The 26,735-nt window shown below is 40.5% G+C and overlaps 1 protein-coding gene across 3 annotated transcripts; it reads right to left on the reverse strand.

The window, feature by feature from the left end:
* Positions 1 to 451: 451 nt before the first annotated feature.
* Positions 452 to 26,259, reverse strand: dyrk4 (dual-specificity tyrosine-(Y)-phosphorylation regulated kinase 4). Of its 3 annotated transcripts, XM_063480158.2 has the most exons (15): positions 26,089 to 26,259; positions 25,480 to 25,549; positions 10,025 to 10,108; positions 8,508 to 8,660; positions 8,162 to 8,312; positions 7,763 to 7,926; positions 6,700 to 6,836; positions 4,499 to 4,639; positions 3,596 to 3,734; positions 3,243 to 3,324; positions 2,967 to 3,139; positions 2,778 to 2,838; positions 2,517 to 2,646; positions 2,203 to 2,360; positions 452 to 2,073 (listed from the first exon to the last, which is right to left on the reverse strand). In XM_063480158.2, exons 1-15 carry the CDS (start codon positions 26,118 to 26,120, stop codon positions 1,799 to 1,801), a joined length of 1,950 nt encoding a protein of 649 aa, XP_063336228.1. In that variant the 5' UTR covers positions 26,121 to 26,259; the 3' UTR covers positions 452 to 1,798. The 3 variants fall into 3 exon arrangements, with proteins under 3 accessions (XP_063336228.1, XP_063336229.1, XP_063336230.1); XM_063480159.1 differs by lacking the exons at positions 25,480 to 25,549; positions 26,089 to 26,259 and adding an exon at positions 21,603 to 21,653; XM_063480160.1 differs by lacking the exons at positions 25,480 to 25,549; positions 26,089 to 26,259 and adding an exon at positions 12,714 to 12,895.
* Positions 26,260 to 26,735: the final 476 nt, after the last annotated feature.

Below are 26,735 nucleotides of genomic sequence, written 5' to 3' on the forward strand. Positions count from 1 at the left end.
GGACTTGATATAACTTTATTTGTGTCTTTTTTATTATTTTGGTGCCAATAAAAACTAAGCACTAAAATAAATAACCACAAATTTATTCACACTTTCAGCTTTTTATTAGCATAAACTGATAAAACACTACTTGTATAATTATACATTTCGATTAATGGTATTGTGTCGTTTCTGTTTTATTACTGAATTGTATATTCAAATATTTATTTGCCGTTTCGTTGTGGCCTCATGTCTGCCAACTTGATGGTTATTATACCCGTTTAGACGATAATGTACTGTGAGTATTTTAATACATCATGAAAATATGAATTACACCAATAACACATTAACTTAAAAGATTAATTAATATAACCGAAAACTAGTGTAGTCCAAACTGTATGAAGCTCACAAAGTGATGAACATGCCTCGTTTTTAACTCTGGTTGAATAAAAAGGATATATCAAACGCATGGTTTCTGAAACAGCTTTTTTCTCGTCTTTTATTCCATCATAAAAGTCATAAAAATGATTTCTCAGGACTTTTCTTATTTCAGCTACAATCCTTTATTTCAGCATATCTGCCTTCTTAGCGAACACAAAGCGAGGGCACGGGCTCATCTGCAATTTATGTCAGATCTTTTATGACTAAAAAAACCCCAAAACAAACAATCAAACAAACAAAAAACTTATAAAATCCAAGTTTTTTTCAATTTCTTCTGTAACATTATATAAGATATAAGATCTTATAAAATAAAAAGGATCCTGGCAGGTTAAATCAAATTTGAGTAAGAATTCAGCAATTTCAGGTGTACACACACAATATTAAAGTGCAAGATTTCTAATACTGCAAGGCACAAACTATCAATAATAGGATTGTCTTTTTGTATCTAATATAAAAAATGTTGGTAATAACACAGACATACAAAATTTCTTCATACAGTAACAAGACAACAAGTAAAACCTTGTCTAAGTCCCCCACAAGTGTCTGAAATATTTTCTCATAATATGGTCTGTGGTTGACATGTATAAGAAATTACAGCTGAAACATATATTTATATATATATACAGTAAATTCTATTACAAATCTTTAATGTTTGTTGAATTAAACTGCTAAACAAATATGAAACAAAGGGTCAAATATATTCCACAATAAATAGCAATAAAGTAATTAATAATCAGTAAGTCATTGACTTCATACTATAATTAAAATGTACATGAGAAATATTTCTTGAATATCACAACTGAAAAAAGAAAACATTTGGCTCAGCCTTTATTGCACCACACAGTTCTTCAGATCTTTTTTTCTACAATGTTCTTTTCTTTTTACATCAGCTCATCTGAGATTTTCAATGCACAGCAAAGATTTTTGGGGTTCATAAACAGTAAGAGAGTTTATGCTGTACCATCTGTACATTGTTGTGTGGCAGACAGTTTGTGACACATTTAGACAAACTAACAACTGCATCTCAACTTCATTCAAAAATGCAACTGGTTGACTGACTTCACTGTCATAAAAACTCAAAGATTCACCAAACAAACGATAATACACTACGACTGAATAGTTTAAACAATAAAAAAGATGTCTGTCTTTGCTGTTGATTGTTGTTTCTACTCCATACATCAGTGTTTTATACACAGCACGTGGAAACGGAGACGTTTTCTGTGTGTGAGTGTAAATCACACATTTCTGTTACTATCAGTGGTAACGTTTCACTGACTTTGTGAATGTGCAGGGTTTTCAAAATCAGCTTTCTCAATCGTGTTATTTGAATGTTCTCTGTTCCCATTTGTCATGATTGTAGCATGTTTATCTCCGTTTGTTAGACAGCAGGTGACAAATCCTGAGATGGCTCCTGAATATCTTTCCTCTCTGTGTCATCTTCCTCTTGAGGTTTGATGATGATGTGTATGGGCCTTTCTCCGCTGCATTCCTGTTGCTTGGTATCTGTGGACAGCTTGCCTTCACTTTCACACACCTCCTCTTCTGCCGAGGCCCCAATGGGACGCAGACGCTCTGCGGGAGCCATCTTTGTTCCGGTTTCTGAACTGTCTCTCTTCAGCTTGTCGCTGCTGTTGCTTTCCGAGCTGACCTTCTCTGTTGCACCGTAGAAACAAAGCACATTAGATGTCAGCTCGCAGCAATTACAAAAGAATTTAAAAAGTGACATGGATATCAAGTAAAGTATTTGCTATAATTTAGATGTGGTAAATATCATATTCTCACCAGGATGGCTGTTAGCTTGTTTGTCTGTGCTGGTCGAACTGTCTGATGTCTTCTTGGCTGCAGGCTTGGTTCTGGTCCGGACTTTGTTGAAATTTCCTTGTAGGATCCACTCATGCTGTAACCCCTCATCAGGAGTCATGCGCTTACTTGGATCCCAGCTGAAAAGCACAGACAGATGAATTCATTTATGTGTACAAGTAATAGTCATGATCTACCAGCTCAAGTCAGAGGAAGCAAAATGTAATTGTGGTCGATTAAGAAAGACAAAGAAAAGAATCATAATGTGACCTATGAACAAATAAGCAGAAGTGTACCTGAGGCAGCGTTTGATGAAGTCTAAGAAGACAGCATCATTCGTTTTCAGCACAGCTGAAAGCTCTTTGGAACTGGGTCTCCGTTTCTTCCCCTTGCTGTTAGTGATATTTCTTGGGTTTCCTTTAGAGTCTGCACAGATAATACCACACAGATTTACCAGAGTTATCACTATCTCTGAACAGTTCTAAAAACACAAACTTTACATAAAATAAAACATATAAATGATTATAAATTATTAGAATTCATTAAAAAAATCTCACCAAAAAACAACCTCCTTCTCGATGCTGACTGAACAAAATCATTTGGAGGCATTCCAAGGACCTATCAGGTCAAATATCACAATAAGAAGCAAGTCACTAAATTAACACATTGCACATTTTTATGCAATTACACTTGCAAAGCGTGAACAGTAATCTCTGTATACAGAACAGGTTATTTCCTTGTCATACCTCCATTATGCAAGCTATCTGCTCCACTTCACTCTCTCCAGGGAAGAGAGGATAGCCTGTGTAAAGCTCAGCTAGGATGCAGCCCAGGCTCCACATATCAATGGCCATACTGTAAGGGTGACCCAGGATGACCTCTGGAGAGCGGTAGAAGCGACTCTGGATATATGTGTACACTAAAAGAGGGGGATGAGTAGGGAAACGAGAACATTTCTGTCACCTCCCTAGCGTGATATTACTTAATTGTACATGTGCATCAAACCACTTCTGCCTTCTTACCTCTTTGTTGTTCATAGCAGCTTGAGCCAAAGTCAACCACCTTGATGTTGCCTGGCCCTCTTTGAGAGAGAAGGATGTTCTCCTGTTGAAAAGAAGAAGCAAACTGTCAAAAAACAAGCCAATCTCTATAGTAGCAGTGCAATACTCTGATGCACCACAAGGTGGAGCACAATCTGCAAAATTGTTCTCAGTAATCCTTGCAAAGTAATCATCAACAGCAGTACAGTGAATTAGAGTAAAGCTATTATTGATGTCCAGTTTTGATTGCTTCACTACGTTTCAATCAGTCGAATATTATTTTTTTATCTTCTCAAAACACATTCAGGTATTAGAGATGTGATGCAGGTCAGTACCGGTTTGAGGTCGCAGTGGATTATCTTCTCCCTGTGCAGCATCTGCAGGCACCTCAGAAGTGCATGAGCGAAACGCCGGATAAGGGCGAGGCTGAAGCCCTGGAAGTTGTTTTTTTTTATGAGCTCGTACAAGTTCACCCTAGGTGAAAGAAGAACATGTGACGTTTGGTTATTTCATCAAGATGACGACACATAAAGAAGCTTCGTCTAGCTGAACGTTTTTATGAAAATACTTTGTCCATGTCCAAGTGTACTCAATGTGGATTCACTTATAAAAAGATGCTCCTCAAATAAACCCTCTGAAAAAGAAGGATGCTCATTTTGATGTCACTTGACACCTACAATAAAACATGCACTGAGTCTTGAGCACTTACTTGGAAATAATCTGCGATTGTGCCTCCATTCATAGGAAGACCGATACAAAAACTTTATCCCCCTGCTATTTCTCGCTCCTCGTGATGAGCATGAATTTCTTTAGACTGTGTAACCAGATCCTTCACACATGAAGCAAGAAGGGGTAAGAGATAGGGCCCCAATCAAGGCCTTAACTAAAGGATTTGGTGACAGTAATGTTAGACAAGGTAGCAGCTCGAGACGTCCCGTAAAGGTCATTGAGCCACAGTGACACACAAAGTTCTCTCTCCTCAAATAGATATCAGTAGTGACCCATACTAAAACATGGTTGGCTGGAGGTACACAGGTAGTCAATTTACTCCTAATTGATTGCAGTTACTTAGAAGTAAAGACCAGAGACATGCGAGAACTACCTTTGATAAGCTACACTGTCTTCACACCGTGCTATTGTACCTGGGAAGGGTGACTGACGGCGGATCCCCTCGATTAAAGGCTTCATTATTTAGTGTGTTTATATTCCTGCTTTCTGAATGTAGGTAACATACTAACCCCAGAAGCTCAAAGGAGATGCAAAGGTGATTTCGGAAGTAGAAGTACTCCTTCATGTGGATGACATTGTGGAGGTTGTCTTTGTCTTTCCTCTTTATCACATCCAGGATCTTCAGCTCCACGAGAGCCTGGTGATGAAACCTACAGACAAATTTACAGCTGATACTTAAATTTACACCAAGAGTGATTTGATTCATTACTCATTTCTATATTTTAATAATACAAGTGCAGAATAAACATATTCTTTTCTATAAAGGAAGAAGAGTCATTAAATAAATGAGGATCTGTATTTGTACAAGCTTTATTTCTCTGATTGAGATGCTTTTCAGCACAAAAGCCTCCTGATATCTCTGGATATTTCTTTATATCCACTGCACGCAACCTTTTCCCAGAGAAATCAGATCTAAGATAGCCATCTGACACAGCTTAAAGTTCTTCTGTGCCAGGTTGCACCTATTTTGTTTTCTGCATTATTGAAGTAGCGGTAGGACCCAATGGCTCCTGCATCTAACCTACAGGACTCTGGCACTGCAGCCACTGTGATCCTCAGTTAAGAAGGACAGGTAAGATAATACCATTGGGGTGCCGACTTCTACCATGCTAAATCAGGTCTCAGCTATTTGGCAGTGTCCTGAAGTGTAAAGTGATCAGGTTGCAGACATGTGGGGGAAAAAAACTCACAACGGGGCATCAGATCTCAAATGACTGACAAAAGTTAACTTCTTCAATGTCACAAATAACTTATTCCATAGAGCAGTGATTCCCACCCAGAGGTAGCCCAGCGACCACGGGCCAGTTGTACCTGGACAGGCAATGTGACAAAACCCGAATACAATTTAATTTAGAATTGAGTAGACGTAGACAGGCTTTAGCAGAAAAGATAACAACTACTTGAAAGTAAGTAGTAGAAATTTGAAGTAATAAAAGTATATTAAAAGCTAAAACTGGCAAGCAATTGAGGCAGGTAGATAAGCAGTTAAAATTATTAGGCGGTCTGTCATAGGGAGTCAGTAAACAAAAACTACATTGCCAAAAGTATTCAGTCATCCATCCATATTATTTCATTCAGGTGTTCCAATCACTTTCATGGCCACAGGTGTATAAAATCAAGCACCGAGGCACACAGACTGCTTCAGGAGCTCAGCGAATTCCAGTGTGGATTCCAGGATTCCATTGGTGCAACAAGTCCAGTCGTGAAATTTCCACAACTATTCCACAATTGACTGAGTGGTATTATAACAAGGTGGAAGTGATTGGGAACGTCAGCAACCCACATAAAATTGCAGACCTCCAGATCAGCTCAAGAACAGTGTGTAGAGAGCTTCATGGAAATTGTTTCCATGGCCAAGAAACTGCATCCAAGCCTCACATCACCAGGTCTAATGCAAAGCTTGGATGCAGTGGTGTAAAGCACGCCGCCACTGGATGCTAGCCGTGGAGAGGTTTACTCTGGAGTGACAAATCACACTTGTCCGTCCGATGGACAAGACTGGTTTGGACGGAACGTATTTGTCTGCCTGGTTTGTGCCAAGCATAAAGTCTGGTGGAGGGGGGATTATGCTGTGTGGTTGTTTTTCAGGAGTTTAGGCCATTAGTTCCAGTGAAAGAAACTCTTAATGCTTCAGCATACCAAGATATTTTGGGCAATTTCATGCTCCCAACTTTGGGAGAACAGTTGGGGATGGCCCCTTCGTCTTCCAACATGACTGTGCACCAGTGTACAAAGCAAGGTCCTAAGAACATGGGTGAGTGAGTAGCCCTATGGATTAAGAATGGGATTTCACTCAAGTTCATATGCATGTTAAGGCAGATGAGCAAATACTTTTGGCAGTTAGTGTAGCTGAATATGAATAGCTGTTACCAGAGTAGGTACTAAAAGTAGTGCACTGGTGGTTGAAATATTAAGCTAATAGTTGAGACTAAATAATTCAGACATAGACCAAATTTAGTTTGAAATGAGTTCAGTGGGGTTATAATGTCTATCTGACAGCGGTGTGAGGGTAAGTCCAAGGATAAAGGTCGGGAGCTGTAAAGCTTTACTTCACTTGCAATTTTAAAACAAGAAGTATATGAAGATAGGAAGTGTTTCTTTTTTTAAAGAAAAATACAAATTTCAGGATCTTTTTTGATTCTTTAGTGAATTGATTGCAAACAAAAATAAAAAAATAAATCATATTACATTTTCATGTCATTTCTCATACCTTTTCTTATTGCGGATTATCTTTATGGCTACAAGTTCATTGTTCTTGTGATCCAGGCATTTTAGGACCTGCCCGAAGGAGCCTTTCCCAATCACTTCCAGCACTTCGAACCTGTAGGCAATGTGGTCATGCAACACCTGAAAGAGCAAGAGAGAGGAGAAGTGAGGATGTGAGACTATTGTGCACTTTGTCCTTGCACTAAAATAAATCTTTATATCACAGAAAAAGTAAATGATGTAAAGTAATATCATGATTTACTAACATAACATTATATTAACTTGGTGATATTAGTCTTAGAATACAGGCAGCATTCTCTTCTTTGTACACATCAGCCACAGTGGCTTTCCTGTAACTGTCAGTCACGGCTGTAACAGTGAGATGAGCCTCAACAGACATATGAGAGTCTAAACAACGGTCAGTCACTCAGCCTTTAACAGCTCATTCATTGCATATTGTCTATTGACACACAACTGTCCATCACGTGTCTGATTTATACATGGTCAGATTGAACGGTGGAGTGGTGCCCGCAGCTGCTGGAGGTCATTTGGTCACATACTGTTTTCATTGGCCAGCTTGTTGGTGCATAAATGAATAGCACAAATCTCTTTTGCATAACGACTACTACTGTTGCATACTACTGCTGCATGTGGGTTCACTATCATATCGAGACTATCTCTCCACTTGTACGGAGTGGAGAGATAGTCTCTCACTCAGAGAACCAAGGTTACAATGTAACCGTACGATATGTGGATGTGCTTGTGAATGGAGTCACTTAAACTCTTGACAAACTGACCCAACCTGATGGTGACCTCATCATAATTAATATTTCTTTCCTTTTTTATTTCAAAGAAACTTCTAGAAACTACACTCGGGTGTTGACTGCACCTTTTGTTAGATGCTACCATATGATTTCTTCATTAGGCCTGTTTATTTAACCTGTCAGTCTTTGCTGTGTAAGGTCAAAAATATAAGTTCCTGCAGGCTGTAAAGCCTAGGCATCAACACAGATGAAGCCTGATGGTTATAATCCTGTAAAACTCTAATGCTTGCTCTGAAACATTACCCTGATGTAGCTTCCGTGTTCATCATCGTATCCTGAGTTCTGTGGAGCTCCTTGGGAACCCTCGATTTTCTGGGAACCCAAACCAAGGAACCAGATCTCAGAATAATCCATGATTTCTTCCTTTTCAAACTCCGTCAGCCGATCCTGGAAGTTCTTCAATGCTTCTGCAACAGGAAGCATGAGGAGGAAGACAGGATGAGTCAGTATCACGTTGATCTGCCAAATGCAGAGGATTCTGAAATAGCGCCTTCCAATGCCAGCATGCTATTTTCATTCCATCAGGGCAATGAAAAATATTAGTTACGTGTTTTTGTTGGAACACCCACAATATATTCAAAATATGAAATAATGTTTCCTTTATGACTCACTTGTGTTGTATTCTGGTTGACACCAACATACCTATAGGTGACATGGGTAACTTTTGACCCTCGTATGCTTTCTCTTTCTCCAGCTTGTTGATGAAAATCCTGCTGTTGCGAGACACTGCTGCTTTATCGACTGTTGTACCAAACCGTGTGGTGAACTGCTGAGCGGGCTTTGGCCTCTCATCCTGTTAAGTAACACATAAAAGAGTCTTTTAGCATTTTGGGAGATGAATAGTAATGAAGGATCCTCATTACGTTTTCACAGTAATTCTAAAACTACAGCGCCATTTCTCAGCTTTGAGTTAAATAAACTAGCTTACTGCACACTAGACAGCTTCTACTTCCCCATGCTATGGATGCCTAGTCAATAACAGCCTTACCGATTGTGTCTGATAGTTGTTTGGACCCCCTTTGTTGGCAATTTGGGGCAAGATACTGTCTGACTGCTGCTGCTGGTTTTTGGCATTGCTAACCATCACCTGGACCACTGGTGGCTCGAGCTGAGGCAGAGTCCCCACACTGGAATTGAACTTCTGTGATTCGGACAAATTGTTATAGAAGTGTATTTGGTAAGTGCATTCAAGACAAAAAGGTGAAACATAAATGGAATAAGAGTTAGAAAATAAAAGCAAAGTTTTATCAGATCAGTTTACCAAACTCGTAAAGCTTGATTTTTGAAGAAAGTGAAAAATAAAATAAAATGAAGACAAAATTATTATAAAATAGGCAATTTAGGTCCATCAACAAGCTAGCTCTGGGACCTCTAAAATTATATTTCTCTACACATTCTACATTTTCATATGACAGAATGAAACACACAGGTATCTAAACAGACAGTTGTAAGAAGACGACAAATTAATTGGATGAAAATATGGCTACAAGTGTGATATCCAAATATTCATTTTAAATGCTTGTTGCAGCCCCTTTCATTTTTTTTCATGAGAATGTGCAAACTGCACCTCATCTGTTTTGCTTTGTGGTCTTAGCAACCTACGTCCCTTCATGCATTTTGTCGGTGGAGGCTTGGGTGACCGGGACCTCCAACTGATAGCGTCTGGAATTACCGGTCAGGGTGAAAGAAAAATGGGGGACAAAGACCTATGAGTCTGCGTTCTGACAGACTCTGTCAGTGGTGGCTTTGTAGGAGGGTGAGGTGCACTGACCTGCTTTTCTTAGGCTGCCACCCTGATTGCTTCGAGAGCATGATTACATGTGTCACTGCCTTGCACGGCTCAATCCTGGCAGTGATGGTGCAAAATTAGACCTCTGTGCTTTGCCAAGTCCTCTTGAGAACATCCTGCAGAACCGTCTGTGACAACAGGGTTTTTTTTCTCACGTTTTTATGTATTGAACTCAGATGTCACGGAAAACAGAGATACCCTACATCCATCATGATACTGCATCCCCTTTAGCAATGGACTGGATGAAAATTAAACTCTTACATATTAATTATTGATAGCATTCCATAAAAAAGCACTTTCATAAATTCTGATATTTCATCTCACGTGTTAAGAGCTGCTGCAAGATCTGCCAACTTGGTTATGACGCATAGAGATAAGCTAAATATAGTCACAAGCACCTGCCACAACAGGCAAAGGAAGCAAACACAGTTACATGCCTGAACGTAACTGGGGGGCCATGTTGTTTAAATAACGCATACACACACACAAACACACACACACACACACACACACACACATATATATATATTTAAAAGAGATGAAAGTAGTGGCTGTAGTTTATCTTTTTCTTTGTTTGTCTTTTAGAAATTGTTAGAGTAGGTCAGACACAGCACATTAGTTTGAATGCAAAAAGAAAAAGTTGGCATCAGTGAAGGATAGACCAAAGAACATGTTCTGGTCAGCTGTTAAGCATCATTCGGTGGGAAAGCACTGACCTGTGAGCAGGGCCGATTTGTTCCAATACGGTTGCCTTCTGCTGGGAGCCTGTGAGGGTGAGGAAAGGCCTCTGGTCGTGATGTCTGTGGGAGGAATGAGAGTGATTCATAAAATGCCCTACACAAAAAGTGAGAAATAGCTGCCTTTTATTCCCAGCAAGCTAGAAATAAAATAGATACAATGGGTAACCACATTTTTCTCCTGCAGTGACTTATTTTTACAGCGTGATGCAATTGGACACCATGTCCAAGTCAAATAAAGGAATCCCTTTACACCAAAAAAGACAGATTAAAGCAGGCATGTAAGATAATAATTAAGTATCTACTTGTGCTGGATTCCCCAGTCTCTTCAGAAACACACAGCCTCTAGGCAGCTGAGCGGGGCTGAAACCAGACGAGCTAAAATAATGCACTGTGATCCTAAAATAGATCACATCTGCAAAAACCCAGCAACACCAATCCTCTCACTTTAAATTTCCCTTTGTGCATAGTTTGTGTAAGCATGTGCTCATGTGCACGTCCATGTGCTCTGCAGTAGGTGTACACGTGCTTCCGAGCCAGTCCTCACAGGAGAATCATTGGACTGAATGCATTACAGGGAAGCAATAAACGCTGTTCTAAAAAAGTACCACACACGTTTGGGATGATTCTGTGTGCGTCGCTTCATCACCAAGCCAGCTTACACGTGCCTTATTAATCAACGGTTGAGCTCACAACTGTGTCGAATGACACCATATGGGTGACATAAAGCTTAGCTTCATACGGGGATATGTGTTAAACACTCCATCGGCCTGGCAGAAAGGGAGAGGGCGAGACAGGCCAGGTTGGGTTGTTGTCTGCAGGTGCTAGATGGAAAACAGCTTCCAGATCACAATCTTAATCTGTATCATTGACTGAGAAGCAAATGCTACATCAAGTCAGCGTCACCACAGAACTGTCTACAGAGTGAAGAAGGTGAATTAACCCAACTAGCTGATTTGACTTTTTGTTAAAGCTTAACTGGATACAAGCGCTCTCTGGCTTCTCCCTTTGCATTAAAGTTAATACAATTCTTCAGATCAGATTAAACCACTTGTAACACTAACAAGGAGTAGGGTACAATAATGTGGTCATGTTACAATGTTGTGAGTGAGTGACAGCCGGAGCCATGTAGGTCACTGTGACAGGTTGACTTCTTAAACATCACCTGTACAGGTGTGCTGTAAGCCTGGCTAATGAGTACTGAGCCACTGGAAACCCGGTGACATCACAATAAGGCAAATGTGACCTGTGACCTTTTATTCCACTGTTATAGATGCATATACATCAGCTGACACTGAATAAGTAAATGAGCACATTTTGTTTTCACTTTTTTTTCTTAAAAACAATAAACTGAATTCTGTTTTTGGAACACAGTGGATGAACTGTAACACTTTAAGCACAGACTTGGACAAACTTTTATTGTACATGCAATAAAATTGTGCTCCCTTTGCCCATGTAAATCCATAATCCATTAACACGAAGGTCGGAGGGACCATATACAAAAAGGATATTTGCTCTCATACCAAATAATCAAATGGACCTACAATCAAGACAACAAAACCCATGCCTTTATTGATGTGGTTAGGTCTTAGCTGGATGTAGGATCATCTCGACAGGTGTGTGAGAGCAGGTTGGTCTTAAAACCGTCCACCATTAGGGTCAACTGGTTAAAGGGTTAAAGCAAAGCAATAAAACCAGGAGCCATTAAGGTAAACACCAACAAACTGTAAAACCTGCTGCTCATGAACACTGTCATCTGTCAGACATGTCTAATCATTCTCTCCATTTTTTTTTATTGCACATCATATGCTGAATGTGACCACAAGGAAAAGGATGGATGTAAAGTGGTGGTAAATAGTCATCAAACCATGTGATCACAAATAATGCTAGTCCTTAGTTTTAGACATAATTTGTAAAAAGGAATTTTGCATTTTTTCACTCATGCAGGAAAAAAAGGCTACAATTCTTTAAAGTGCCAAAAACAGCAAAGGTTAAATTTATGTCAGTTCCCATGTAAGGTGTGAAAAATATACCAGAACACATATAGACTTACAGAATCTGTCAGCACAACAAACACTGAAGTAAGTAGGCTAAACAACGACTGAAATAGAAATGGATCAGATTTTTCATCATAACTTGGCATGCACTCAGGGGAAAGGGGGTGGACTGCGAAATAAGCACTCAAGTGGGATGGCTTATGAAAGAGAAATGGAAATAATTTCAAAGTTATGTTTAATATTCTTGGAATGAGTTTTTAAAAAATACAATAAAAATGGTAGATTTTTACTTTAGTTTCATTATAAAAGTTTACCTGTCAGAGGTCTGTCCTACAATTATCAGGGATATTAGCCCTGTATCAGAGCAAAAGTAATATAAAAATGAAGATAACGCATGCTCTGACACTGGTGCCAGTGGAGATAAAGCAGTGATAATATTAATATTCATAGAACATATTCATATTGTTTGTATCATAACAATATAACACAGTCAACATTATGATCCCATAAGATAATCCCAGAAAACTTTTATGAGTATCGTCAATTTGTTTTTGTAATTTTCCAATAAACTGTTTGTAAACTGGAATATTGATCCCTATTCGATTAATAAGAACTTCCTGCTTTGCTACCAGACAGTCAGTCTAGTATCCAGCGAACAAACAACTCCTCACCTTGTTATTTATTTCTGGCAACATGCTGTGTTATCAGCCTTGACAATCCAAAAACAAAGGAAAAATTACGAAATCCAAGTCATTATATCCAACTCTGTCCGTCCAACCTCAAAACAAGGCGCACTTTCCAAAAGTCCAACTTCGTGATAAACACTGAATCAACACTGATGAGTAAAATCCCGATGACTGATCAGATTCTCACAACCCAAACCTGCCGTACTCCCGGTTTTACGCGCACACGGTAAATGCGCTGTCGTCAGAGAGGAGATTAGCCCGCGAGACAAGCTGTTGAGGGTCTCTGTGCCGTGACGCGTTCTGCTAAGACACCGGAGGAGCCACCTGTTCAGGTTTCTGCCGCTGACAGCTGGGGCTGTCCCGATATAGATTTGTTGGTTTTTTTATCCGTTTGCTGTCGTCCACCTACACCATGCTGTGTGACTGATGCGCTCTCCAACACCGACGCTGTGCAGCGAGGGCTACACCAACGCACGCACGTACTGGCCACAATGCTAGAGCTCACTTCAGGTACTGTAAATGTTTTGTAGACTCTTATTTTCAAAGTGAGGTCCAGAAACCTCTGCGCTGTCGAAAGCGCGCAAGTAACGCACGGTCACGGTCTTACCGTCGTTCTTCAAAAGTCATCTTTTAGATGAGTCTTCATCTTTAAGTGACACGCACACGCGCAATGTGTTTTGCACAGTAGCTACATTCAGATAAATCCAGCAGGTTTACTGGATTAAAACTTTTCTTATTCCTTTTGTGTCTTTCTGCCAACATTTATTAAAATTAAGCAGTTCTGCTAAAATCTGCCATGTTTTACAGTCCTGTGCCATTTGTGTGTGCACTGCAGGGTCAAGTAGTTGATAAAAATGAACTAAAATCTCAGCTCCTTGAGCAAGATACTAAACCTCAAGTTGCCCTCTGATCATCGGAGTGTGAATGATAGATAGAAAGTAACTAGGCTTGGGTGAATGAGTAGAGTTGTACCAAGCACTTTTAGTGTTCAAGTAGAGCAGAAAAGTGCTATATAAGAAGTATTCCATAAAACAGAATGTCAAAACAGTGATTAATGCACTCAACGCATTTCAACACATTTGTTAGACTTAGCATGCTTTAAAAGAACTTCATAAAACTAGGGCTGCCACGACTAGTCGACTAGTCGCGATTACGTCGCCTATCAAAATCGTTTAAAGCTTTGTAAGATCCCAAAAGACGCAGGAATAAGTAGTGGGATTAAAGAGTGTAATAACGGACTGAAACAGAAGATGGCAGCACTGCATGTACAAGGATGCCAGCTGCCGTTAAACCCCGAAGAAGAAGAAGCAGTGTCCGGTATCGTAGCTGTGTCCAAATTCAGGAACCGCATCCTCCTGTGCCCGCATTTGTAGGCCGATTATGCTACAGCGACACGACGAAAACTGTCCAAATTCAAAGACTCCGACAAATGCGCCCTTCATTTCCCCGGATTTGAAGGATGCGTCGGGTGAATACTTCGTGGCTCAACCTATCCCAGAATTCATAGCGCGGCCCTGCTCAGTTTCCAACAATGGCGGCAGCTAGTTAGTTTTAATATTACTCTCATTATTCTTTCTGGGTCACAAAATAAACGTTGAACATGTTTTCAGGCGAGAATGTAGCTGTGTAAACCTCAAATATCTGCTCAGTTTATCAAGACCACATATTTTCAAAAGCGCTCTGACGTTTTCGGAGACGTCTGTTACCCACCAGCTCGATAGCGAGCCGGGGTTCAAGGCTCATTAGAGCCGGTGAGAACACCGGACTCCTGGCAAATTGTTTTCAAACCCACCGCCGTCTTTCGCTACTCAGGTTAAACATGATATATAAGTCACTTAGATAACTTAAAAATGTTATTGTTTGGCTTTTTTCAGTATTTTATTTGTTCCTGAGTAAATCGGTTTGGCTGAGATTAAAGTAGAGCTGGGCGATAGAATGATAACGATATGTATTGCGAAATAACTTTTTCTCGATAGAAAAATTTAACTATTGCGATAGACCTCATCTCTCTTGTCCTCTTAAAAAAAAAAAAAGAACAGCCAATCCAAATTAAGTAGCGCAGAGCCGAACCAATCACAGCCGCAGCGTCACGTCACGTGACTTGTTACGTACAGCACAAGTGCCAAGGCGCACATGTGTATTTGTTTTTGCAGCCGGGCTGCCCAGATAATGGAGGAAATGAGTTTGCCGACTAGAGAAAAATCAACCGAGAGCGTGAGCGAAAGTTACCGAAGAAAAAACCGATGATGGTTCCAATTCCGGAGAGATTGTGGAACGGAAGGGCCATAGAAGTTCCGTAGTGTGAAGGTATTTCGGCTATTTCAAGTCTGACAAAAAACAGAGTAGCGCGCACTGTAAATTGTGCCGAAAGCAAGTCTGGAAATACAATAAACCGGTGCATGCTCAATCTCTGACTGAAAGCGCTAATTCGTCATTGTTTGTTCTATTTTGAAACTTAAACGCTTTAGCAGCTGCGTTTTGTGTAGTTTGCAATATTTGCCTTTATTTATCTGAAACTGAAGTCTCACGTTCCTTAAGTACATCTACCCTGTTGAACTTATTATGGGAAATAAATATTTAAATCAAAACAAGCTGCAGATTATTTCACATTTTACTTGTGAGCAACGGCACATTTAAATCTTACAAATATAGTTATTTGGCTTATATCGTGATATACATCGTTATCGCCTGAAATGAAAAAAACATATCGTGATATGAAAAAATCTTATATCGCCCAGCTCTAGATTAAAGTTATAGTTTTTACACAGCTGAATAAACGTCAAGCAGACAACTGATTATCAGAAGTGTGAGATGCTCGAGAATATACTCCGATGTCCTGTTATAGTTTAGACAGCAAGGAGCAGCCGGCTGAGTTTATTAAACAATCTGCAAATTTCATTCAAATTTAATAAAATATCATCTTGTCTTTATTTTTAGTTAGCACCTACCTTAAACACTTAAAGCTGTAAGCTAATGATAGTTATATAAGAGCAGATGCTGCTGGTGTAATAAGCTGTACGTTTTACGTCCAATGGACGCATGATCTGATTAGTTGACTAATCGCAAAAATAATCGGTGACTAGTCGACTATCAAAATAATCGTTTGTGGCAGCCCTACATAAAACCCAGAAGAAATAGCAATGAAATTTCATTTCACCTTGACACAACAGTTACGGGTTTTGAACCCTGACTGCAGTGACATCTGAAACACATCTTACCCTTCAAAGTCATATTAGAGCATGGAGCCCTTTCACAACAGCCATTCTGACAGGTTATAGCCAGGTAAACTCAGGTGGAACTATCATTTATTACACTGAGCCAAAAAGACACGATTAAAATGTTTAATTACCTTTGTTTACCCTGCTGTAAAATGTCAAAATGGCTGCTGTTTACAACAAAACAAAACCTATTTGCATCATGTTTATCTCACGATGCAAATGTAAGACGAGATTATTTGCTTTCCAATGACTAATCCCCACTGCAGGAGGGAAACAACTCAGTTGCTCCATGTGCTGATTAGCCCAGAACCAGTACAGGAGATGAATATGATAAGATGACAGCAGTTATGCAACAACAGTGGCTACTTCAGTAATCAGCTCTGGGAATGAGCAGCTATTGAGGAAGCTGCTGCTACTACCCTCATTATACTCTTATCTGTTCTCTTATTTCTCTTGCTGTATTTGTTTAGTCAGACATACAATCCTGTTTCCAAAGACGTTTAAGTGCTTTAAATTAAAAACAGATCAAATAAAGTCTTGAAATAAGCCGGCAATGACAACTGGAAAATTAGATAATGCAAAGCTCACAAATTCAGATTTCTAGGCAGAAGGTTAGTAACATGACTGGGTCTATAAAAGAATAGTTACAAGGGGCTATAGATGAAAGAGCCAGGGTAGCATCTGCGAAACTAGCAGGTAGCTAAAATTCTATATAAAGCAATTATTTAATATACTAAATTCCCAAATACCTAGAGTGTAGTTCAAATAAAATGTCATGCAAGACAGTACAGAAAGATGCTCTTATCCTTACAATCTGCCTTTCACTTTAGACAGTAACCTAGCATCTCTTTTCGAAATCAAGCTGTATAATAAATAATGCTGAATAATCTTGCAGCATTATTTTTGGACAATGACCAAATATGAAGAAGGCGCTACAAGTGATAAGTTAAGGTTTAGAGCTGAGCCACTGAGAGTATTTGTCCCCTGTTGGTGGAGAAGCCATCCAGGAGGGAGGTGAACATAGTGACAGTGAACACGCGGTCCTCTCAGAGGTGGAAGGACTCCTTTAAGTCTCAGTAATATTGACAAAACTCATTACCATGCATCTGTACTGCAGCATGACTGGAAAAGGGGGGTTAGATGAGAATATTGACTTCACTCTCATGTGCATGCTAAAAATAAAAGCAGCTTAGCCAAGCATAAAGACTGGAAACGAGATGAAACAGCTATCTTGACTGCACATAGAGGCCTGTAAACCTTTCCACAGTTATCCTGGAAGAGTCTTCAAGCAGCGTCTATTTTGTCACCCAGGTGACAACACATTAGACACCGCATGAGAGCACCTGAAGTAAAAACCTCAGATATGGAGTATGGAACCATGACAACAGAAAAATCAAGAAACAAAGGATCACAGTTTATTTACGGGTGACAGCACAAAATGTAAAGCCTGTGAGCATTTCTTTAAAATAAATCAATAAAAACAAAAATAAATTCTAACTAAAAACAGATTGTAGGCATGTAAATGGGTGTGGCTGTCTGGAGAATGGAAACAAATGATTGCCTCTAGTCCCATCTAGGCAGTCCTGTTGCTAAACATACCTCTGGGTTGACCCTCCTGTTCCTACCCCAGCAGCAGCCATGGAGGAGACTAAAACCACAGCAGGCAGGTGAGGTCCCGTCTTCCCACATAGCACATCTCCTCCATGCTGTCACAACCGCAGCCTCAACGACATCTCAACCTCTAGACACTATTTCCATCCAGAGGTGCTGTAACAACAGATGGCCTCTTGTTTGAGGAGCAAATGAAAAGATTATGATGGCAGTGATGATACCAGGCCTGCATTTCCAGTAGGTTTTTGGTCTAGTAAAAAACAAAAACTTCTCCAACTTGACAGAACCTCGATGCTACAAACCTAAGCGATGGTAAGTTTCCATAAACGATAAGTTCCCTGAAAACTTCCTGTGACTCCGAACAGTACTCCTCTACAATCTGGACCTTGCTTCATCGAGTTATTCATTTAGATGAGGTTATATTCCAAACCTCTGTGGTTTCTTCTCTGTCAGGTTTCTGCAAAGTATTTTTCTCTGCCCCAGGTTTTATCCAGAACAGAGAGGCAGACTGCCGACAGACACTGAGAGGATGCTATTGCTTTGTGCGGTTGCTATTATCAGTGAGGGAGTGCTCTCTGTCTGCTGCTGCCAGTGACGTATGGATGGGACTTGACTGGGGACCCATCCTGAGCCGGAGACAAAGCAGCAGGGGCCTGGCACTGACTTTGCCATAAAAGAGGCCTCTGGGAGTGAAGGACAGGGGGTGGGAAGTGGTGAGCTGGGACTAGACAGATGAGAAAAGACAGGTACAGAGCTCATCATCCTCCCAGGTGGGCACTTCGTGGGGAAGTCAGATGGGGAGGTGGTGCAGCTCTAATGGCCCTCCCATGTGGTTCAACAGATGCCTGCAACTTTTCTCTTCCTTCTCACTTGTCACTGTATCCTGGAGACAAAGACAACGGGGATGTTATATCCCCCTGCCTGCTTCTCCTTATCCACCCCTCCATCTCTTCTACTCTTCTACACCTCTTTAGCTACTTTACTTGCTGCACAAACACCTGTGAGATGCTACAGTCTTGCTAACAAACAGCTTAGCCACCCCACCCTCCTGTAGCTACCCCTGGCCTCCTGCCTGCTACATACAGCAGCAGAAACAGCAGAGCCCACAGCAGGACAGGAGACAAATGCTGACTATAGCTTTTTACTGCAGATAGTCATTGGGTAACCAAGTGTTGTAATTATCTCTCTGTATTTCTTTTTAATTTATTGCTGATGATTAAATGATTTATCGGAGGAGCTCTCTATTTAAAGTCTAGTTATTAGGGAGGTAAGAGTGCAACAGTTCATATTAAAAGTTGCGGTCATACCAAAGACCAAAGGACACGCTGTCAGTAAGCACAAGCACACTCTGCTCACACAGGTTCCACCCTTCCACTAAAAATAAAATCTGTAAATCACCATGTTTTGGTGACAGGAAAAATGTTGCTATTTCTGTAGCATGAAGCACCAGGGTACTGTATTCCATTACTGCTCAGTCAGCCAGTTGGGACACTTGAGGTACAGTAACTGCTGTATCACTTCTCTCGTCCTATATTCTCTCGTCCTGTATTATTTAATTCATTTGCCCCTCAACCAGCTGGATCAGTCATATAACTGGGCTATACCTTTTTAATGTCTCTGATCTGGATAGAACGAACAGTAAGTCTGTTAAGTCATGACCAACCTGCCACCTCTGAGAGGACTGCAACCTGGTGCCTTACATGCTGTTGGGCCTTTGGCTAATCGCTGCCAGGTGCAGGCAAATTGAAACAAGATGAGTTATCGGCCAAAACAGACCGTGTCAGTGTCCCCTCCCACATGGCAGAGAGGTATGTGGGTAGTGTGACCCGGCTGGCAGGTGCAATGCAGCATCTGCAGTTTTAAATGCACAGCAGACGTCTCAGTAACAGCATGTCACCATGTGCAATATGGGTCAAGTTCACAAGGTGGCACAACCACATACACTTTAGTCACACAGGTGATTATAAACTCACTTTTAACATACATGATATGTAAACAGTGCTTGTGCAAAAGTGCAAATTTTGCAAAGGTGTTGTGGCTAAGATCCCCAGTCTGTTAAACCTACTGTGGAAAGAAATGAGTTCTTTTCTGAAGAACAATAACGATGTCGTCATTGAGTCACTGCATTAAAAGAGCATCTGATAATCTGTTTTTATTAAAGTAATTACAATCAAGCCACATTCTGAATATTAGCCTGCTCAGCCCCATTCTCTATAAGGAGGTCTGTGTGCTTGTATCTGTGTGATTGCATTCATGTTTGTTATGTTCGTGTGTGTTTCTTTATTTAAGTAAAGCTGAAAATTAAGCAGTTCCCAGGCAAGCGAAATCTTATTAGCCACGTGGAGAGCTCTCTCCAGCAGGGTGAAGAGGGTGAGACAACAACAGGCAAATAACCTCAAGTCGACTTGTGTCCATCAACAGAAACTCAAGCCACCGTTTGTAGTAAAATATTGTCTAAATTTGGAAAAGTATCTGCCCTGTTTGACAAAAAGATCCTGCAATCAAAGTCAACTGAGCAGATTTGTCCTGATGAATAAATGAATGAATTGATTTATAATAAGGAAATATCAATGAGGATATTTTCCAATAATGGGGACATTTTGTGGTTAGCACTGTTGCTTTAGACCAAAGTCTTGTTTTTTGTCCTGAGTGGGATTTCTGGCTTTCTCCCAGAGGTTAGGTTAATTACCAGTTTTAAATAGACTGAAGGTGTGAGCTCGAAAGGCAACCTGTCTACCTGCCCCTCCTCTCACCCCTCGACAGCTGGGATACGCTGCAGCTCCTCCAAACCCTGAACTGGATAAGCCTTTAAAGCAAACCAGTGAATATTTTCTAATGTTTAAGTTGTAACGTATGTCATAAAATAGCAAATAAAAGCAAAATCAAAGACAAACATGAAATTAAACGGCACTATGTGATATGATTTCATGATATGATCTGAGGCTCCAGAGGAGCTAACAAATCATGATGAATCTATGTCAGATTTCTAAAAATGAAAGATTCTGACAAAAAGCTGCTGAACATTCTCTTCAAATACATAATATTTATTTTACTTCAATATTGTATTGTTGTGATTTATATGTTTGTGTGGGGTGTTCGATGGTTGTGGAGGCTGACCTACTACTTCATATTTGTGTCAACTGTGCTGGCCCGTTGGGACCACCTACATGTATAATCCTCCCATGCACTATAATACAATCTTCACCATTTCATGTACTGTAATAACCACAAACAGACATACAAGAGCTTCCTGTCTGCCTCCTTTAGCAGACAGACTGTCACAGAAAACACCAGAATTGGGCCACAGGTCATTGTTCTGTGGCCTTGATCGGGGGTTGATGGGGCTGTGGTGGAATTATTATACTTCAAAATAACAAATAAATCCCTCACTGTTTGAGACTAATCTAACATACGGACTGAATGCTTGCTACCCGTTGCACCCTTGTTGAATGCCTCAACACAGAAAGAAATCCTAAAGATTTTAACTGTAACTAAACTAAAATGTTATGTGGTCATAAAAGCTCTGTGATTCAGTCAGAAAATAGTCTTTTTTAAACATTTTGCATTGCTATTTCTTCACCTCTCTTAATCTTTTGAGCTGCAGTGAGACACATATTCAACAGCCAGAAGTACTCCTGCAGGTCTAACTGTTCTTTTCACTGCATCGCTGTGCAGCTATTCTCTGAAAACCATTAAAAAACACGCTGGAAGTCTTTTCTGTTTGTGAAATTTTAAAAGGCCGGGAAACCGAGTGTACTGATGCCCTACAACTACAAGAATAAAAACATAAAACATATACTAGCTCAGTAACAGTCGATGGCCTGGCTGGGTTTAGTCTTATCAACATTGATTGGATCCAGCTTTGGATACTCTGAGTTCTGTTGTTCTGTTCACATCAAAACTAAATATTTTGGAGATATTCAATGCATTCAAGTTAAAAGTCATGGTGCCTCTACAGCAGTTCTACTGATACAATCTCTAGTAAGACACCATAGCCTATATTTATCTTATTCTTTCTAAATTAATATAGAGCTGGAAGTCTTACCTCATGAATTGTTCTTTCATCTAAGATCTGCGACATTCCTTCCCTGGAATGAGCCCTGACCCAGGGCCCCATGTCTGGCTCTGACCGCTGCACTGTTATTTCAATAAACCCAATAAGATGAAATTAATTGGCCTGCTTGTGAGGCAGCTGAGGCGTAAAATGTTCGCAGGTGCATGTGTGTGTCAGAGTTCAGCTCTATAATCAAAATGTGTGTGTGTGTCATATGTTTTGCTGCTAAATATGTTTACAACACCGCAGGATTTACCCCCTGTCGTGCGCGGTGCGGGCGCTGACCTAAATGCCCCAGACTCTGCCCTGCCAGGTTTGAGAACCTGAGGATGGAGTTGACGCGCTTGTGCCATCAGACCTGCGTGAGTGATGATGGCCTGACATCTCTGGCAGCTCTGTGACCACAAACCTTGTCTACAAATGGGTCTAATGTTGCGCCTAGTGAGCTATAAGCTCCAGGCAACACAGCATTTAATTTTCCATTTTCAGCTTCCCTAGAAACCATCCCCTCCTTTACTTTCTAATCATCATTTGGCAAGCTAAGTTATGGTGCGTCACTGACATGCTCCATTACTAACCCACCAACCAGCCAACCTTTTTGCGTCCCAGTGGTGGGACAAAGTTGAGCTTTATCACCTAGGTAAGATCAACTGTCCACTTCTGACCCCAAAGTACTTACTCTCCTGTCACCTACCCCAACAAACCTTTGCACCACCTGGGTACAAAGCAGCCAATGTTTGAGCTAGACAAAGACAGACAATATACTGCCTTCAAAGTGTATCAATTAGCACAAATTGCAGGATTTAATCTCATGGCTCGCATGAGGGATGCGAACAATGAAGAATGAAACATTCATTGAGTCCTTCCCCATTTCTACAGGTGTATACTGACACACTCTGGCTAGCACAGGCGTGGCTTAAAGGTAAATCCTGATTAATGTGATCCTGATTATGTAATACAATTACAAGCTTTCATGAGGAAGTGCAATTATAATTACATAAATACTTATTATTAGTGGGAGTTTTTTAAACACTTTTCATTTTCAGCCAACAGTGAAGTTTGAATTTGCTGCTTCAATCAAAACTGTGCAAATCTACTACATGATTTAAAGCAGTCACATCTCATATTCTTAGATATTGTATTATACTGTAAAACTGTGTAGGAATCAGTGAACCAATCGCAACAAATGTGTCCTTTTATATAACGATATTTTAGATTAGACCAGATTACACAACAATTCTCCTGAGCCTATGGAGATGGAACGAGAGGGTGCGATGGGGGAGGACGTTGGCATACCCTGCAGCTCGGTACTGCATGACTCACTGTTAAAGGAAAACAGACACTTCATGCAACTAAACCAGACACTCATTAACTAAGCTCCCTGGGTGGCTGTTTACACAACATTCTTTGTAGATCCAATTAATGTTTATCAGCCGAGGAGTGTTCTGGCCTCTTGATCCTCTCCGGGGCAGCATCGCTACACCTCCTCACCATTGTGAAATTTAGCTGTGACATGGTGGCCTAACCAGGATCACACCTTGGCAGTATGAGACCTCCCCAGCTTGCAGGAACCAGTGGGAGGAATAGCAATCGCTGGCAGAAATGAAAATGTTGCTATGGCTGGAACTATTTTGGTGATCATGGAGATTCACATGTTGACACAAGTGAGAGCCATGTGACAAACAAGCCACAGGCCGTTCAGTTGGCACACATAAAATCTTCCATGCATAAATATAAACTGGAGGGAACACAGTGCAGGAAAGCAGATACACAAACATGCTCGGAATGAGAAATAAGAAACGATAGTTTGATTAGGACATGATTAGAATTAAGCTCATTGTACTTTAGATGTAATTTACGCGCAGAGTCAACTTTGCAGTAAAGTGACAGTGTGAACTCTGTGCTCGCTGACATCGATATCAGCCTGTCATTCAGAAGAGGTGAACCCTATGTCTCTCTAAATGACCGTCTTTTATTCAGGGGGTCCGGTGTCATCAAGCAACAAAGCAGTGATGAGAAACTCTATCAGGGGCAAGGTTCATTAGAATAATAGGGTGGCACACTCCTTATTCCACATTCTGTGGAGGTGGCTGACCAGGTGCAATGTAGTGAAGCATGTCAAGAAGTGCAAGAAATATAATCAAGGTCTTAATCTAACGTAGTCTGCTACTGTGCAATTTTTATGCAGGCATTTCAATACTAAATTTAAAATGCTAAAATCTGCTATTCCAATTACACTATTTAATGTTACAACTTTATACAGCTAATCCATGAGCCATGGAGTAAGAAATCACTTAACATAAAGATGTGCACTTGCATGAAGCTCCCAGTATAAGGCAAACATTGAGCTTCAGTAACGGGATGAATGTCCATATGTAAGTCATATATGTCCAAGTACATGCATGAGTCACTGTGCGATATAAAAAGCATTCTTAAATGATCAAGTGGACTTGAGCAGTGAGTCATACAAAAGCTGCAAACTTGAAAAGACACTGCCTGCTCCAGTCTCAGCGAGCATCTGTTGAGAGCAGCTGCTTGCGTCCGTATTTTGCAATGACGCAAATGCTTCGCATCGATAGCCTAACTTAGAAAACCAGAAAATCTTTTGAACTGACACCCTAACCGAGGAGTCCGTCCGTGGCAGCTTCAAATGATGCCTCAGCTACCACTCTATCAAATATCTCACTGACGATCAAAGATTTTTCAGCTTTCTTATCTTGGGCATCTTTTAGCTCAACAACCTGTGGGGAGTTCTATTGCTAATTAATAAGGATATCTGTTTGAGGGGCCTTTTTTAAGTGTCAGGATCAAAGAATAAGAGGAGCCATGATAGGATTAAACAAGGATGCGTTTAGCCGACCCACTCTGCAGTATGCAGTAATCCACATGGAAGACACAAACCGAGCTTGGCTTGGTTGTGCTGTTTTACGTGACGATGGGCTTTCTTATTGCTGTGATTTAGCCCTCTCCATAGGTCATTAAATTCCCACTCTCTCAAACCCAACACACACACATGCAGTATCAATCTGTTGTCCCCAATTCCCCAAATTCATATGTTCTCTCTTTTGTTTCTCCACCTTGCTCATCTATTTTCATTATCAAAATATCCCTGCTTTACTTAAAAATAGTCTGAATGACGCTGAACCCAGGATGCTTTACAGAAAGACAACAGTGAGCATGATCTTTTTTGCATTAAAGGATGCAGTAATTTCTCCTCCACTGGTCTTTGTCCACTATTGGCAAAGAGGTCCAAACTGTATTAAAAGTTTAATCAGCAGTAACTATAAAAGTGTCCGATAGGAGCTCAGCGAGGGAGGTCTCAGGTGCTTTGAAACACACTAATCCCTTCATGCAGAAGGGAGGGGGTGGGCGAATCAGTCCACCCCTGCATGAATGTGTCCTTGCAGGGCACAGTTTAAAGCTGTGGAACTTTCCAGGAAGAAGAGATGATGGGGTTAACACAGGTGTCAGCGCGGAAAGCTTCAGATATGGGACGCGTGTAACGTCATAACTATTCGCCATCGAGTAGTTTTGCTCTTCCCAGCAAATGGGAATAGAGCACATCTCTCAGATGCTTCCATGGTGCAGGCCAAGAACTTTACAAGGGAGAGCATGTTCCCCAATAAATCACTTCTGCTGAGAGCACACAATCACCCAAATAACATTTATTTAATGGCCTGCAGATGAACTCAGGGTGTTTGGTTACTTGGAGGTCTTCCGTCACCTCACAAAACCTTGGCAACAACAATAACTTATGTAATACATTAAGCTTTTATGATGGCAAAATTAAAATTAAAAAAAAAACCCTCAAGATTTAGTATACAGTTGAAATAATAAAGCAAAGTAAGACGAATTGCTGTTTCCATACCTTGATCAGAAGGGGAAATGTGCATTTTCTCTCCTTTAAAAGCTTATCAAGCTTATTTTTGGGGCCGTTTCTGTTCAAAGAAAAAAAGATTATAGTATAACAACATAAACCTGCTGCTTTATCAACTGCAGATTAAACTACTCTTCAGTTATGCCAACGCATATTGATTCATCTTTCAGAAGCATAAGTCTTGCACAAATTATTGTCATCCTTGTTGCCAACATTACATCTGCATGTGGTTTCACCACATGCAGATGTAATGTTTGCATAATGTGAAGTTTGTGTTTTTCTTACAGCAGACACAGATGCGGACTCTTCCTCAGCAGCTTACTGCGTACACTACACTGACACCTTCTGGACACAAGTTTGTCTTTTATTAAACACATTCAACTCTTCCTCCAGTTCATTCATAAAACTGAAAGTGTCACTAGGATTAAATAGCTTTATCGGTAAACAGGGGATGTAAAGAAGAGACTCTAAATCCCATTACGAACTAAAAACGTCTACGTTAACTCTTCATGGGCATTTATTTACTTCTTTATATATTTTACTAAATGCAGCGTGCATAGCATTACATAGCACAAACTTCTAAAAGAGGACCACACAAACCTTTTCTCTGAAGACTTGTTCGGCGCGCTCATGTTGACGTGATCAGCGAGGTGCTGTTGATGAAGCGGTTATGCGCGACATGCCCACTAGTCAGGTTTTTAGGCGGTAATAACAAACGGCTGGCAGCCTTCGTGCTGTCGTAGTTACCGCCACCGGCTTATCCCAAACACAATGGCTGTTGTACACTAAGTACTCACTGACAGTGTTGTTCTCCCTTTTTTCTGACGTAGGCGCTTAGTTGCACGAGCGCGCCCGTGTGAGAGAGCACGAGACAAAGGGAGAAGAGGACACCCGCTGAGCTATACGTTTCCCACATACTGCAGCACTCAGTGACCATACCGGCAACAGAGACGTAGCACGGCATAAAGGAGGGGCCGCACGTTTGGATGCAGGGTGGTTAGCCTACTTTTATATTTCTACAAAGATACAAATTTCAAAAGAAACTAGTGCTGCTAATGTTAACCTGGTTACCATGTTCCCTTGTAGCCCTTTGAATAAAATATTAAAATATTTCCGCTAAGTAATGTGATAAATAAATAGAAAGAATAATGCAGAATTTGTCTCTGTAGTTCAGAATAACACTCTCTTCATTCAAAGTCCAAACAGAGCACTTCTAATAAGCAAGCAGGCACTAGCATAAGCCACAC

The sequence above is a fragment of the Pelmatolapia mariae genome, linkage group LG7 (genome assembly GCF_036321145.2).
Source record: "Pelmatolapia mariae isolate MD_Pm_ZW linkage group LG7, Pm_UMD_F_2, whole genome shotgun sequence".
NCBI lineage: Eukaryota > Metazoa > Chordata > Actinopteri > Cichliformes > Cichlidae > Pelmatolapia > Pelmatolapia mariae.

Bases quoted from the DNA above. Each gene is read 5' to 3' on its own strand.
- dyrk4 (XM_063480158.2), bottom strand. From the start codon at position 26,120: ATGAGCGCGCCGAACAAGTCTTCAGAGAAAAG. The intron at 8,313-8,507 runs GTAAGGCTGTTA...GTTACTTAACAG, and splicing joins ACAACTATCAGACACAATCG to GATGAGAGGCCAAAGCCCGC. The intron at 3,325-3,595 runs GTACTGACCTGC...TCTTTTCAACAG, and splicing joins TCCACTGCGACCTCAAACCG to GAGAACATCCTTCTCTCTCA.